This window comes from Saimiri boliviensis, chromosome 1 (assembly GCF_048565385.1).
Source record: "Saimiri boliviensis isolate mSaiBol1 chromosome 1, mSaiBol1.pri, whole genome shotgun sequence".
Classification (NCBI taxonomy): Eukaryota; Metazoa; Chordata; class Mammalia; order Primates; family Cebidae; genus Saimiri; species Saimiri boliviensis.
Window position 1 is genome coordinate 300,439,104 of NC_133449.1, and position 12,920 is coordinate 300,452,023.

At 59.1% G+C, this 12,920-nt stretch overlaps 1 protein-coding gene across 5 annotated transcripts in view; it reads left to right on the forward strand.

Moving 5' to 3' along the window:
- Positions 1 to 1,906: 1,906 nt before the first annotated feature.
- LPCAT1 (lysophosphatidylcholine acyltransferase 1) overlaps positions 1,907 to 12,920 on the forward strand; it is a 66,417-nt gene continuing 55,403 nt past the window's right edge. The window contains exon 1 of one of the 5 annotated variants that reach the window (XM_074387453.1): positions 1,907 to 2,043. Coding sequence is in view for 4 of the 5 variants with exons in the window: in XM_039464421.2 (XP_039320355.2) it covers positions 3,254 to 3,388 (135 nt within the window). In the remaining variant the exon portion in view is untranslated. Of the gene's footprint in view, positions 2,044 to 3,126; positions 3,389 to 12,920 lie in introns of those variants that run through there. The other 4 variants (XM_039464421.2, XM_039464440.2, XM_039464281.2 and 1 more) reach the window with 4 other exon arrangements.

Genomic DNA, 12,920 nt, shown 5'->3' on the forward strand with positions numbered 1-12,920 from the left:
CGGCTCATGATGGAGTCCCTCCTGCTGGGGCTGTGTGCTCCCAGGCTGGAACATCCACGTGCTCTGTTGTGCCTGGGGTCTGTCTTCACACAACCTCTACAAGTTCAACACAATCAATAGTGGTTCTCCATATAATCCATACACAAGGGTCAAGAGTAATTTTTTTCTGAGACAGAGTCTCACTCTGTCTTGCCCAGGCTGGAGTGCAGTAGAACGATCTCAGCTCACTGCAACCTCTGTCTCCTGGGTTCAAGCAATCCTCCTATCTCAGCCTCCAGTGTAGCTGGGATTACAAGCGCACACCACCACACCCAGCTAATTGTCATATTTTTAGTAGAGATGGGGTTTCACAATGTTGGCCAGGTTGGTCTTGAACTACTGACCTCAGCTGATCCACCCACTTCGGCTTCCCCAAGTGCTGAGATTACAGGCATGAGTCACTGCACCCAACCCAAGAGCAATGCTTGAAAAGATTATTACACCACAGTAGAAGTATGAAGCTTCTAGGATTAACTTAACAAAAAATACAGAATCTTTATATAGAAAATTTTTAAATGCTGTCAAAAGGGATGAAAGAACATTTAAATACATGATAAAATAACCATGTTGGTGAAAAATCATTGTTGAAATTGTGAAGTATTCATTCCACATCATTCATTTAAAAACGTTTTTTGTATTTTCTAATGCTTTGAAGCCTTGGAGCCTTGCTCTTCCCAAAGAAGCTGCCTCTTCCAGGGCCAGCCAGCCCTTTCTAAAGTAACATTCCTACGGAACAGGGAGAATGAACAGTAAGAAAGAAGTGACATTCTTACCGAAGTGCCCTGTACAATTAATGTGATTCAAAAGGAAACTGTCAGTGGGAATTTTCAGCAACTGGGAAAATTTGCTTCCAAAATTTGGGTGGAAAAATAAAATTCTCTGAATCGCTACTACCATTCTCGGGAAGAAGCGCCAACAGGAAGGAAGCCACTCTGTGGTCCCCAAGGCACACGGTTCGGAAGGTGTAGCCACTGAAATGGGCCTGCGCCACTGCGGGAGCAAATGAGCACGCAGCCCAGTGGGTGAGAGGGGGTGGCCAGAAGGAGCCTTAGGAACCCTCTGTTCATGCGGGAAGTGGACCCACAAGAGGGAGTCAGCAACTGAGAAGTGGCGTTGAGGATATCGGATCTCCATGCAGAGAAAAAAACCTTCAAGTGGATTAAAATACAACCATGAAAGGCAGAACTGAAAAAAGATGTTAGAAGAAAATAAAGACCATCTCTTTCTATCCTAGAGATAACTCCAAAATTCAAAAATTAAACAAACGAAACAAAACATCAGCCTCCCCCGAACACGCAGGTATCTTGTGTTCTCAATGCGCCTGGAGTACAGGAAACACTTTTCTGCGAACCTACACTCTTAAAACAGAAACAAAACCCGAGCAAGAAGCCTCAGAGACCTGGTTAGCAGCCCCAGGGAGCTGTGGGGGCTTCCAGGAGGTTCCTGAGAACCACAGGAGGACTCCTCTTGCAGTTCAAGGGCCCTTATAAACTCACTTTTTCCCTGCTACAGAGAGAAAACCGCTCCTACGTCCTTGCCCAAGACCAACTTCTCTTAATCAAGCTTCCAGAACCCTCCAGGTCTCAAGAATGTTCCATTACATACAAAAACCAAAGCCTACGCGTGAAGGGGCACTGTGGGCTGAGTGCTCCTTGCTGCTCCTCCAAGCCTGCACTGATTTCCCCATAACCACCCCCCGCAGTCCCCAGGAGAAAACTGCCTCCCGCACACGAGTGTCCCAGCCCCCACCCCGGGCACACGCCCTGTGGACCATCCCACCCTCTCCAGCTGCAGCAGAAAAGGAGTGTCCTCACCAGACTCCAGGCCCTGCCTTCCCCAGTGCCGGCTCCTTCCTGAGATGGGGGTTTTCAACGTCTCCTGTGGGGCAGCCCTGCTGCCTTCCACCCGGGAACACGTCCAGGCCCCTTCCTTGAGCAGCTGCCCGGGATCCCAGCCTCCCGCCAAGCCTCCCTCTTCCTCCTCCTACCCTCCCGCTTTTCTCAGGTAGCAGGGAAAGAGCCTCTGTGACTCGTGTGCACTCCACAGCACCCTGCAGGGTGGTCCCCACCGCCTGCTGCTACCGCTGGCTGGCCTGCCCAGCTCTGTCCTGGACTGGGCAACTCCGTGGGCTCACCCCCTCTGGGGGTCCTTGGCTCCTTGGCTGCTCTCTGGGGCCTCCTTGGGTTCTGCTTGGTGAGGAAGAGCGTGCTCCAGTCCTGCCCCCGGCTATGCACAGCCTTTGGCCCTGTCTCACCCACCCTACCAGTTGTGCCCCCTCGTGTGCTGACCCCAGAGCTGGGCCTCTGTGCCTCCTCCTGTGGGTCCTGAGGACTCAGAAGTCCTGAGGTCGGAAGGGTCCTGAGGTCTGGGGGGTTGGGTCCTGAGGTCTGAGGAGTCCTGAGGTCTGGGGGGGGGGAGGTCCTGAGGTCTGGGGGGGTGTCCTGAGGTCTCAGGGGTCCTGAGGTCCGGGGGATCCTGAGGTCGGGGGGTTCCAGAGGTCCGCGAGGGTCCTGAGGTCTGAGGGGGTCCTGAGGTCTGGGGGGGTCCTGAAGTCGAGGGGACCCGGGCGGGAGTCACGTGGGACTGGAAGAACCTCCCCCAGCCCGGGGCAGCTTCCAGGGTCGCCGGTGCGAGCGAGCAGCCCGAGGAATAAGAAGGGCGGGGGGCCTTGGCCGGAACAGCCTGGGGCTCGGCACCCAGGGCCCGGCCCGCCGAGCGCCGAGCCGGACGCCCGCCCGCCCCTTCCTCCGTCCCCGCGCGCAGGCGGGCCGGGCGGCGGAAGGGGGCGACGTGGCAGCCTCGCGGGCCCGGGGGACCTCCCTTTCTCCCGGCGCAGGCCCCGCCAGGGGTCCCTGTGCTCCGGCGGCAGCGGGAGGCGGCCTCAGCCCCAGCGACTCCGCGGCCCTCGGGATCTGCGGCCCCGGCCCTACACCGCCCCGGCACCCCACGGACCCCAGAGGAGCTTCCAGGGTGCGCAGCTCCGGCTGGGCCGCCCCTGCCGGCCGCGGAGGCGTGGCTCTGGGACGCCCCGCCCCGCCCCGCTCCGCCCCGCCCCGCCCGGCGCGCGCGCCCCGCCCACGTCACCTCCTGCGCCTGCGCGCCCGGCCCGCTCCAGCCGCCGCGCATCCTCGGCCCGCGCCCCGCGCCCCGCCAGCCCCGGCCCCGCTCCGCGCCACAGGCAGCCCGACTGCGCTCCGGGCGGGACGGCGCGGCCATGAGGCTGCGGGGATGCGGCCCCCGGGTCGCCCCCGCCTCCGGCGCAGGGGCCGGCGACGCTCGGCTGCTGGCGCCCCCCGGGCGGAACCCCTTCGTGCACGAGCTGCGCCTCAGCGCCCTGCAGAAGGCCCAGGTGGGTGCCCGGGCGCGCGGCCCTCGGAGCCGGCGCAGACCCCAGGGGTGCGGGGCCCGGAGGCGCGGCGGGGAGGGGGCGGCGGGGGCGGCCTCGGGGGCGGCGCGGCCCTGCGAGCGGCGGAGCCTCCCTCCCCGCGGCCGCCCCTCTGCCCGGCCCCCGGCGCCCGCACCGATGCCTCGGACCCCGCGCCGGCTTCCCGCCGCCCGCCCGCACGTCCTGGCCCCTCAGCGCCTTCCTCGGGGTCCACGCGTCGCGCTCCTCTCCCGGGACCCCGCACCCGGAACCGCGCCCACCCCCCTTTCTCCGCCTCCCGGGACCCCGACCCCGGCCCCCGCGGGAGCCTGGATCCGCTTCGCCGGTCCCCGCGCTCGTCCCTGGTCCGGGCCCCACCCGCCCTGGCAGGCCCTGCGCGCCCCGCGGAGACTCCGGAGCGGCTTCTCCTGGACGCGGCCCGCTGGCGGGAGGGGACCGCGGCGCTGGGTGAGCCTCGTGCGCGGGCCTGGGCTGCGCGCACGCGGCGTGGGGCCCCTGTAGGGTCCGTCCCCTGTAGGCACACGGGGTCCCTGCTCTCTGGCTGCACGTCGCATTCCGGAGTGCGTGCTTCGTTCCTGTTGTAAGGGATGCTTTGTCGGGTCTGGTCTGTGACCAGGATCAACTTTACGCAACCTGGGCTGCCACGTGGGAGGGAGCGGTTTGCTGAGATCCTGCAATGGGACAGTGGTGTGAGGGAGACCCGGCGGCGCCGCGGGGAGGGGGCCTCTTGCTGCAGGAAACCTCCGGGGACGTGCTGGCTCAGCCTGGGTGTCTCGGCTCCCCGGCTGCCAGCTGGGCTTGCGGTTGCCCGAGATCCACTCTCAAGAGGGCCTTTTGACTCTAGAACAATTCTTCCAAGCAGCCACTGCTTCGGCTGCCTGTGGGGCTGTCCAGTTTCTAGGAAGCACACTTCCAATTGTGAGAATAAGATTTCCGGGAAGACGGAGGTTTTTGAATGTGTAAAGTATGGGAAAGAACACTAAAGTGAAAAGTTCTGGAGACTTTGAGGTTGTCGCTTCCCCAAGACGCCTGCTTTTGCTCAAAGCCCCTTGATGGGGCTGGTCCTCGTGGTGTGGAAGGGGACGGTGAGCAGGAGGACCCGATGGTGCTGCCCTCCCGCAGACACACAGGGCGAGGTCGTCCCCAGCCTGGCTCCAGGCCCTGACCCCCGCCACCGTGTGTATCCGGAGCCGGACTCTAGAGCTGGGGCGGTGCTGGCCCCTGTGCCCACTGGCCCCTGTGCCCACTGCTCTGCCTGGGCCTCCGCCTGCCGCATGCCGTCCCCTGCCGTGCGCTGTGCTTCTCCAAGTAGGGCTTGGGATACGGTCGCTCATCCTGTGCCCCTCATCCATTCCTCCTCTTCAGTCCTCACCCCACCCAGCCACCAGCCTCTCTCCCTGAGCCACTGTCAGCCCAGCAGGCTTTCTTCCTCCTGCGCTCTGCTCCTCAGAAGGCCCCGGGGGTGCCCCATGAACTCCCAATCCCTGCTGTGGTTTCCAGGGCTTTCACAGCCCCACGGCTGTCCCAGCTCTGTCTTGGCTGCCTCAGGAGTCCTCTCTCTTCCTGCCTTTCCTGGTCCCTCCTGGCTTCTTGGGAGAAGCATCAAGCCCCTCCTCCCTGGAGGTCCCCGGAGGCCACTTCCGCATCCCTGTCATAGTTGCGGCCCTGGGTCAGCAGGAGCACAGGGACGAGCTGTGTTTTGTCTAAAAGGGTGTGCCCACTGCCCTGGCGAGAAGCTGGGCAGAGACTCTCATGGTTTGGGTACAGAGGTCAGGGCAGAGCCAGAAGTGCCCAACCCCTGGGCCTGCTCTCCTCTCCGAGTCCTCATAGCAGTGAGCTGCTCCCTGTGGCCCTTGGGCAGGGGGTCACCGAGGGGCTCCTGGTCTGGAGATTGGAGATTGAAGCTTCAAGTCGCTTTTCTCCCGTGGGCTGAAGCCAGGCAGAGATCCTGGCTTTACGTGTCTCGGCCTCTCGGAGGGAGGGTTGCCTCGTATGCGCCTTGTTGCCGCTTCACAGGCCCCATGTGAGTGGTTGGGTGTGTTTGTACATCCAGCTGCTTCTGCTGGATGTGGCAGCGTGTGGCTCAAGGCTATAGTCTGTAAATGTTCTCAAAGTTCTCTGCAGAAACATTCTGCTTTTCACCAAGCATTGCTTTGCAAAGCTTTTACTTTTATGTAATATATTCTCGTAAAGTTTCCACAGAGTGAAATAGCCTATCTTTCTTCCCCAAATAAAGAAACCGGTCCAGTAGTGGCTGACACACTTGAGAACCATCAGAAACCCAGCTAAGTTCCCAGTTGAGATAAACCAGTGAGTACCTGCATTTACCTGTGAGCATTTGCCCCCTGGGAGGGGCTGCTGGGTGTCTTCGGATTAATGCCATGTGGGGACACCTCCTCCTCTGGCCAGCCCATCTGTCATTTAACTACAGATTTAGCGAGGAGCTTAAGTACCTCTTTGGACAGAAAACAGCACATTAAGATCTGAAAAGAGGTATCAAAGCCGTCAGGGTCTGTAATACATGCAATGTTGTAATCCCCTGGCTGCAGCAAGGATATAGAGCAGGCGTCCCCAAACTTTTTACACAGGGGGCCAGTTCACTGTCCCTCAGACCGTTGGAGGGTCGCGACATACCGTGCTCCTCTCACTGATCACCAATGAAAGAGGTGCCCCTTCCTGAAGTGCGGTGGGGGGCCAGATAAATGGCCTCAGAGGGCCGCATGCGGCCCATGGGCCGCAGTTTGGGGATGTCTGATATAGAGTTTGGAACAGTGAATAGTGTGGCGTAGGGTCTTGGTGAATTCAGCTCAAGTTCTTCATAGTCACACATTAATGTGTTGTTTTGAAGTCATGAAGTGGTTTTCTGTCACCCAGAGTTTTTGTGGAACTCTCCTTGGAATCTGTGGCTGTAAGCATTTCCCACCCTGGTTCTGATGCATTTGCCCCATTTCCAAAGTCTGTGCAGCTCAGACCCAGAGTCGGCAAGAACTTACTTCCTGGAAAGCCTAACGCAGCTTGGAGCTGAGTCCTTGGACGGGCGTCTCTAGCTCAGAGCGGAGGAGGCTGCTGGGTGCCCGCTTGCCCACGCTGGCTAATCCACAGAGAGGATTAGGGTGAGGGTTGAGTTCAGGGACAGATTCTGCCCCTCCCTGTCTGGTGGCCCTGAATGGAATTTACTCAAAAGTGAGCCATCTTTTTCTCCACATTTTTATACAAATGCCTGAGTTATGATTTGTTTTAAAAAAAAAAAACTCAGGAGCAGGGAGTCCTGTGCCTGCTACCTTGCCGGGCTCCTTATGCAGATGGCCGTGTTTGCAGTGTTCCTGACCCTCGGTGCCCCCCAGGCACACATGCACAGGGATGGGGATTTGTCAAGCTTCTCTGAGCTGCTCTGGCTGCCCACTGGATCCCTGGGTGCTGCCTGCCTGGCTTCAGTAAGATGGCTCTTGGCTCAGCCCCAGTGCTGTGCAGCAGGTGTGGAGGGGTGGGGTGGCCCAAGGAGATAGCCTGTGGGAGCACAGGGCAGTCACAGCCCATGGAGGAGACGCAGGAGAGTGCCTGGCCCTTGGGGACGATGGAGAAGACCAGCCTCAGAGGCCTTGGAGACAACGCCAGGCCCTCGGCCCCCAGCCGCCTTCTGATGATCTGGGTGTGATGGTGCCAGCTGTTTTGGCCCAGTAGAGGCCCAGGGGTCATTTTCCCGTGTCTTCGCCCCTGGTCACTGTTATCCTCTGTCCCATGAAGAACAAGTAAGGACACAGAGGCCCAGGTGCTATGCCATCTCCCAGGCAGGGGAAGGCAGCGTGGCTTGGCTTGGCGTGGATGCCTGTCCTGACCTCGCAAGGAGCCCTGATCTTAGAGAACTGACTTTATTCTCTGAGTCACCGAGAGCGTTTCAGGAATCCTTTCTAATTTTCTGTAAGGATGTGCTCATGAAACCTATTTGTGGTTGACTTTGAAAAGAGGGAAGGGGGATTCAAAATTGGGAAAGACTTTACTTTTCATTTTTTATAGGCTTCTGTCCTAAAACTTGTATTTCTAACACGAGTGTGTATATGAGAATATGTGTGTATGCACGCGTACACACACATACACATAATGGCATACACGCACATATACATGGAAGTGTGCACATACACATACCCGCACGCACAAGCACACGAACAGAGTTTTGTTTTACAGCTGACAGCAAAGCACCATCAGTTTCACGCAGAAATCTGTGATTGTGGCGTAAAGCTCGTCTTCAGCGGACACCGTCTTTGCACTCCTGTTTCACGGTGAGAAAGAGCCCTTTATCTTTATCTTGTCAGCACTCATCTGTGCTGACTTTTAAACTCTGCAGCTTCTGGTCGGTCTCGGGCCTCGAGTCTGGCGTGAGCCGTGGGAGCCGCTTTCTTCCCCTACGCGTGCGCCTGCTTCACGCACTTCCTGCAGACACAGCTTCCTTCCTCCCACATCAGCCCGAGTGAGGTGGCACCTTTCCATTCCCAGGCGGTGCTGACACCCAGGACTGCATCCCCTCGTCCCCTGTGTGGGGCGGCACTGCCAGGGGTGGGGGCTCCTGCCTGGGGACAGCGGCCTTTTCCAAACCTCGATTTGACTCTTGAATTTCAAATGTCCCCTCTGTTTCTGTGTGAACGGTGGTCTTTAGAAAACGTCAAGCTGTGGTCACTACCTGCTTCCATTTCATTTAAATCGTTTCTTCCTGAGAGTGGTACTCTCTGCAGTTGAATGATCTATTTCTCATATAGAAGTGTTAGGATTTGGTGCCTACAAAAGCGGCCACCCAGGAACCCTGCTGCAGGTGCCGGGTGCAGGACTCGACCCCCACACTTGCTGGGTGTTTGGCCGATGGCCAGTGCCTCTTGTGCCCACATGGGCAGAGTGCCCTCAAGTGCTGTGAGGGCCCAGGCAGTGGAGAACACAGCTCCCACCGCTCTTGTCTGAGAAGGCACCCTGGGCTGTACTGCTTGGCTGTGCCTGGTTGGGAGTATCCATGCCAGACTTCCCCGAGGTCATCTGTCTTGCTAAGCCATGTCCCTGTCCGTGACGCAGAGACTGCAGGCAGAGCCGTCCTGCCCTTCATCTTCCTGTTTCCAGGGCCCTTGTCCCCACGTGGCCCATGACAAAAGTACCACAGTTCCCACAATGTCCTGGGGCCGCGACCTCTCCCTCCCTGTCCTGTGGGCCTCCTGTGGGTGCTGGGGCGTGCTTACCATTCCCAGTTCCTGTTTCTAGCATCTCTAGTGTAAACCTTGAATCTAGCTGTGGATCATTTTGAAAATGAGCCCAGGGGAAAAAAGCACGATGCTAGGTTTGTGTTTGGAAATAACGTGATTTTCCAATGTGATCAGTGTTTGCCCTTCTGAAACCCAAGTCCATTCGCAACCCTGGGTGATACTTTGTGCTGTGTTAACCCCAGCGCGTCCCTGGCTTCTCAGCCGTGTTCCAGCAGCGTCAGCTGAGGTGTGTTGAAGGTGAAGTGCTGTTCTTGAACTTACACACAGTCAGCCCTCAGCTGCCCACAGTGTGGTCTCTGCTGTGCTGTGGTTGGTGGCCCGCCAACCTCGTGCCCTGTCCCCTTGTTCCCTGTGTGAGGAGGCACTGCCGGGGTGGGGCTGGTACCTGGAGACAGCAGCCTTTTCCAAACCTTGATTTTACTCTTAAACTTCACACTTCCTGCTTAGAGCCAGAGGAGTGAGTGATTTCCTCTTAAAAGTTATTTCCCACATACAAGCTTAAACAAAAGAAAAGAAAGAAAGAAAACAATCTCTCTCCCAGTTCTAAATGTTTCAAAACTCTTGGGGTAGAACCAAGTCTGGGCCAAGATGCTGGAGGGCAAGGGTCCTGGAGCCAGGGAGGCCTGGTGTCCGAGCACAGACGCGATCTCGGCGCCCCTGGGACAGTGGGATGCCGCCAGGCTGGGCAGGCGAGGATCAGGGATGAATGCCTGGGCTCTTTGTAGTGGAGTCTGTTTGCTGTCCGAGGCTACCCCGGGAGGGCTTAGATCCACCTTTCTGCAGCAGTGAGTCACTGCCCCTATCAGGGACGGGTCATGCTCACCTCTGCACCGTGTGAATCATCATTGTGACATCGTCGTGGGTCCTGTGCGTCCATCAAGCTCAGCATGTCCCAGTGATCTGGGTCATTTCTGCCTCCCCAACAACCGCCCCCTGGCAGTGGCCCCCAGCCCTCAGCAGCCCTCCCCCTCCATCCACAGCTGCACGTCAGGCTGGTCACCTCTGTCCCACCTTGTGCTCAGAGGAGTGGACATACTTGTGAGGGCCCGCAGCCCCTGCCCACTCCTGTTCCACCTGCTGGCCAGGACCAGGGGTCTCCCTGCAGCTGGGGTAGGCGGAGCAGGATGTACTGGGTGGAGGGTCTCCCATGGCTGGGGCCAGGGCCAGGATGTGCTTGGTGGCCTCCCTGGAGATGGTGGCACAGACCCACAATTGTGGGGACAGAGGCACACCTGCAGCTCGGGGGAGTGAAGGGCAGCCAGGATGTTCTGGGGGGCTCCCTGTATCTGCTGGTAGTGTGAGGCAGGGTGTACAGGGCAGGCTGGGGGCTCCTGCAGCTTTCGAGGGGCTGGGCCAGGATGTTCTGGTAGGGGAGGGGGTCTCTGTATCTACAGGTAGTACGGAGCAGCATGTACAGGGCAGTCTGGGGGCTCCTGCAGCTTTCAAGGGGCTGGGCCAGGATATGCTGGGGGACTCCCCGTATCTTCGGGCAGTTCGGAGTAGGATGGGCTGGGCAGGCTGGGGGCACTCGCAGCAGGAGCCCCTGATACAGGCTGTGCTGGGGGCAGGGCTGCCACCGCCGGGGGCTTGGGAGGTGCTCTCCCCCAGGGCCCCCCTGGCTTTCTGCAGATATTTTTTAAACAAATGCAAGCAGTTGGAAATGTCACAGATCCTGACTTTCAGGATTCCTTTTGCTCAGACCGTGCAGATTGGGGAGATAGGCACCTCGGGAGGGTCTGTCTCAGGGCCTTCGCTGAGCGAGAAGGGTGCTCCCTGAGGGGAGGCGCGGCTCCCGAGGTGTGGGTGAGGGTTCTGTTGCGGCTGGAGGTGGGAGGTGGGGTCCTGGCGGAGCATGCAGGCGGGTCTTCTTGTGGGAATGGAGCCCGCTTCTCCTGAGCCCCCCAAGCATGATGTGTCGCTGTCTGCAGTGCCTGCAGGGTTCCCAGTCGCTGAGGTCCTCAGACAACAGCAAAGTGAAATGCTGCTGCAAGCCTCGGCCTGTCGGGGATGCGCTCCCAGCTCCGGGATTAAAGTGTGGGAAAGGTGCACCTTGGTCAGGGTGTGGCCTTTGCTTCGCTTCACCGTCTGGACTCTGGGTCCCTCACTGCGGAGCAGACCCCAGTGTTCTGGGACACAGCCTGGGGCTCAGGAAGGAGCTGCCGAAGGAACAGCCTTAAGAAGCCGCCTGTCACTGCGCGTGCTAGGTGTCGGCGTGGCCCTTCTCTGTGCAGCTGTGAGGCCCGTGCCCCTGCAGATGGCCCCGGGCTGCTAGGGCAGCAGGGCTGGCGTTTTGACCCTGTTTGTTGTTTTAGGCTGTCGCTCGCTGGCAGATGAGGCCCTGTGCCTGGCCCGTGCCGAGCCCCGCGTCCGCAGCATCTCCGTGCTTCTCCTGCCCTCGGCCTCAGGGACAAAGCATGGCCCTGCCGTCTCCGGCCTCTCCCAGCAGCTGTGGTGTGGCCCTGCCCGTGTGCCGCCCACCTGGCCACGTTCTCACTGGAGCTTCTCCACTGCTCCTGGGGTTCCAGGGCTCCCAGCCTCCGGGGCCCATTTCCGCATGTGGGAGCTGGGTGCCTTGAAAGCTGTCTGCCGAGGAATGTAATCCCTGCGTCCTGCCCCATGGGTGACAGCCTGTGGAAATAGGTCAGCTGTAACTGAGTCCCTGCAGGCTCCAGAGAGGAACCTGCAGCCAGTTTCTGCTTTTGGAGCTTTGCCTGCTCCCACGGTGGAGTGTGTACAGCCTAGGAACACACTTCTCAGCGCTTCTGCTCCCTTCCCTCCTGTTTCTTCTCGTGAGCACCTGCCGTGAGTAGGGCCCTGCCAGGAGCTGAGCCCGTGGAGTGACCAGACAGCCATGGAAGGGCCTCCCAGCCTGCAGCCTGCATCGCACCAGAATCTCACGTCTAGAGTATGGGGCTGCAGGATGGACATGGCGGACCTCATGTGGGGACCAGAGGGACAGAACTCTAGCTGGGAGCCCCAAAAACTTTAGGGAAGGGGGGTTTGTACAGAGCTTTGCAGGTGAGAAGGCATGAGGACTGCTTGGGAGACTGCGTGGGTGGGCACGATCTGGAGGCTGCCTTGGGGAGCAGTGGGTCGGCCCCGGCACCTGCCTGCCATCAGTCATCTTGAAGCAGGAACTGGGGCGTTGTCTGTGGTGCCCACATAGCCACCCTGCCTGGGCCCTCTCTCTGCAGGGCCTCTGCACTGTCTCCTTCAGATTTCTCAGCTGAGCTCGCACCCCTACCCCGTGCCCTTTCCCCGCAGGCCCACACCTGGATGCCTGTGTGTGCCGTCTGAGCCAGGGGTGCTGCAGTCTCCGTCGGTCTCTTCTGCCTGCATCTGGACGCCCTTTGTCCAGAGCACACATCGCAGGTGCTCAGAAAGTGTCTGCAGAATGAGTAAACGTGTTTTCCTTCACACACCTTTGTACTCAGTTTCTTACAAACAGCAGCTGTGTGTGGGCATCGTGCCCTGTGCTGGGTCGCAGGTATGAGCCAGGGCTTTAGGGTACCCCCAGTCCAGACTGATGTGAGGAAGCAGCAGCCCTGATGTAAGGAAGATCCAGGTGATGAATGCATAGGCCATACCTAGCTCGGGGGACCCGAGGGAGCCAGCCCACAGGGCACAACCTTATTCCCAAGGTGACAAGGTGTCCAGGAATCTGCATTTGTAGCACATGAGGTGAAGAGTTGAGATGTGGCCCTCCCTGGGCACTTAAGCAAGCTGTGTCTTCTCGGGTGACTACAGGGTGCTTCCCCAGAGGTTGGGGTACGATTCTACAAGAGGCACAGGCACTGGGTGCTGCAGGGAGAGAGAGCGAGAGGGAGGCTCTCCTGTGGGGTGCTCTTGGGCCAGGGCACTGTGACCCCTCAAGTGTCCGTGGGATGATGCTGCTGAGCTGCAGAGAGCGGTCTCTGCTCCAGAGGCACCCGCACCCCTCCAGGCCCCCTGCCCTCCAGGTCACGCGCCAGCGGCCCGAGCGCTGTCGCTGTCACCCCTGCGTGATGCAGGGTGCTACCTGCATGATGGCTACACCGCTGCCAGCAGTCCCAGGCCTCCCCTGTATCCTGACACACAGGGCAGCTGCTTGGGTGTTGGTGGGGGTTCATATGCCACCACGGTCATAGGGTGGCATGTTGCAGGAAAGCGCAAGAGCAGACTGGCTTTGATCCCATACACAAGTGTGCAGCATCCCTGGAAGACGCCAGTGGATGGAAAATAGAGTGGTCTAGGAGAATCGCTGAGCTGTTTGGGGC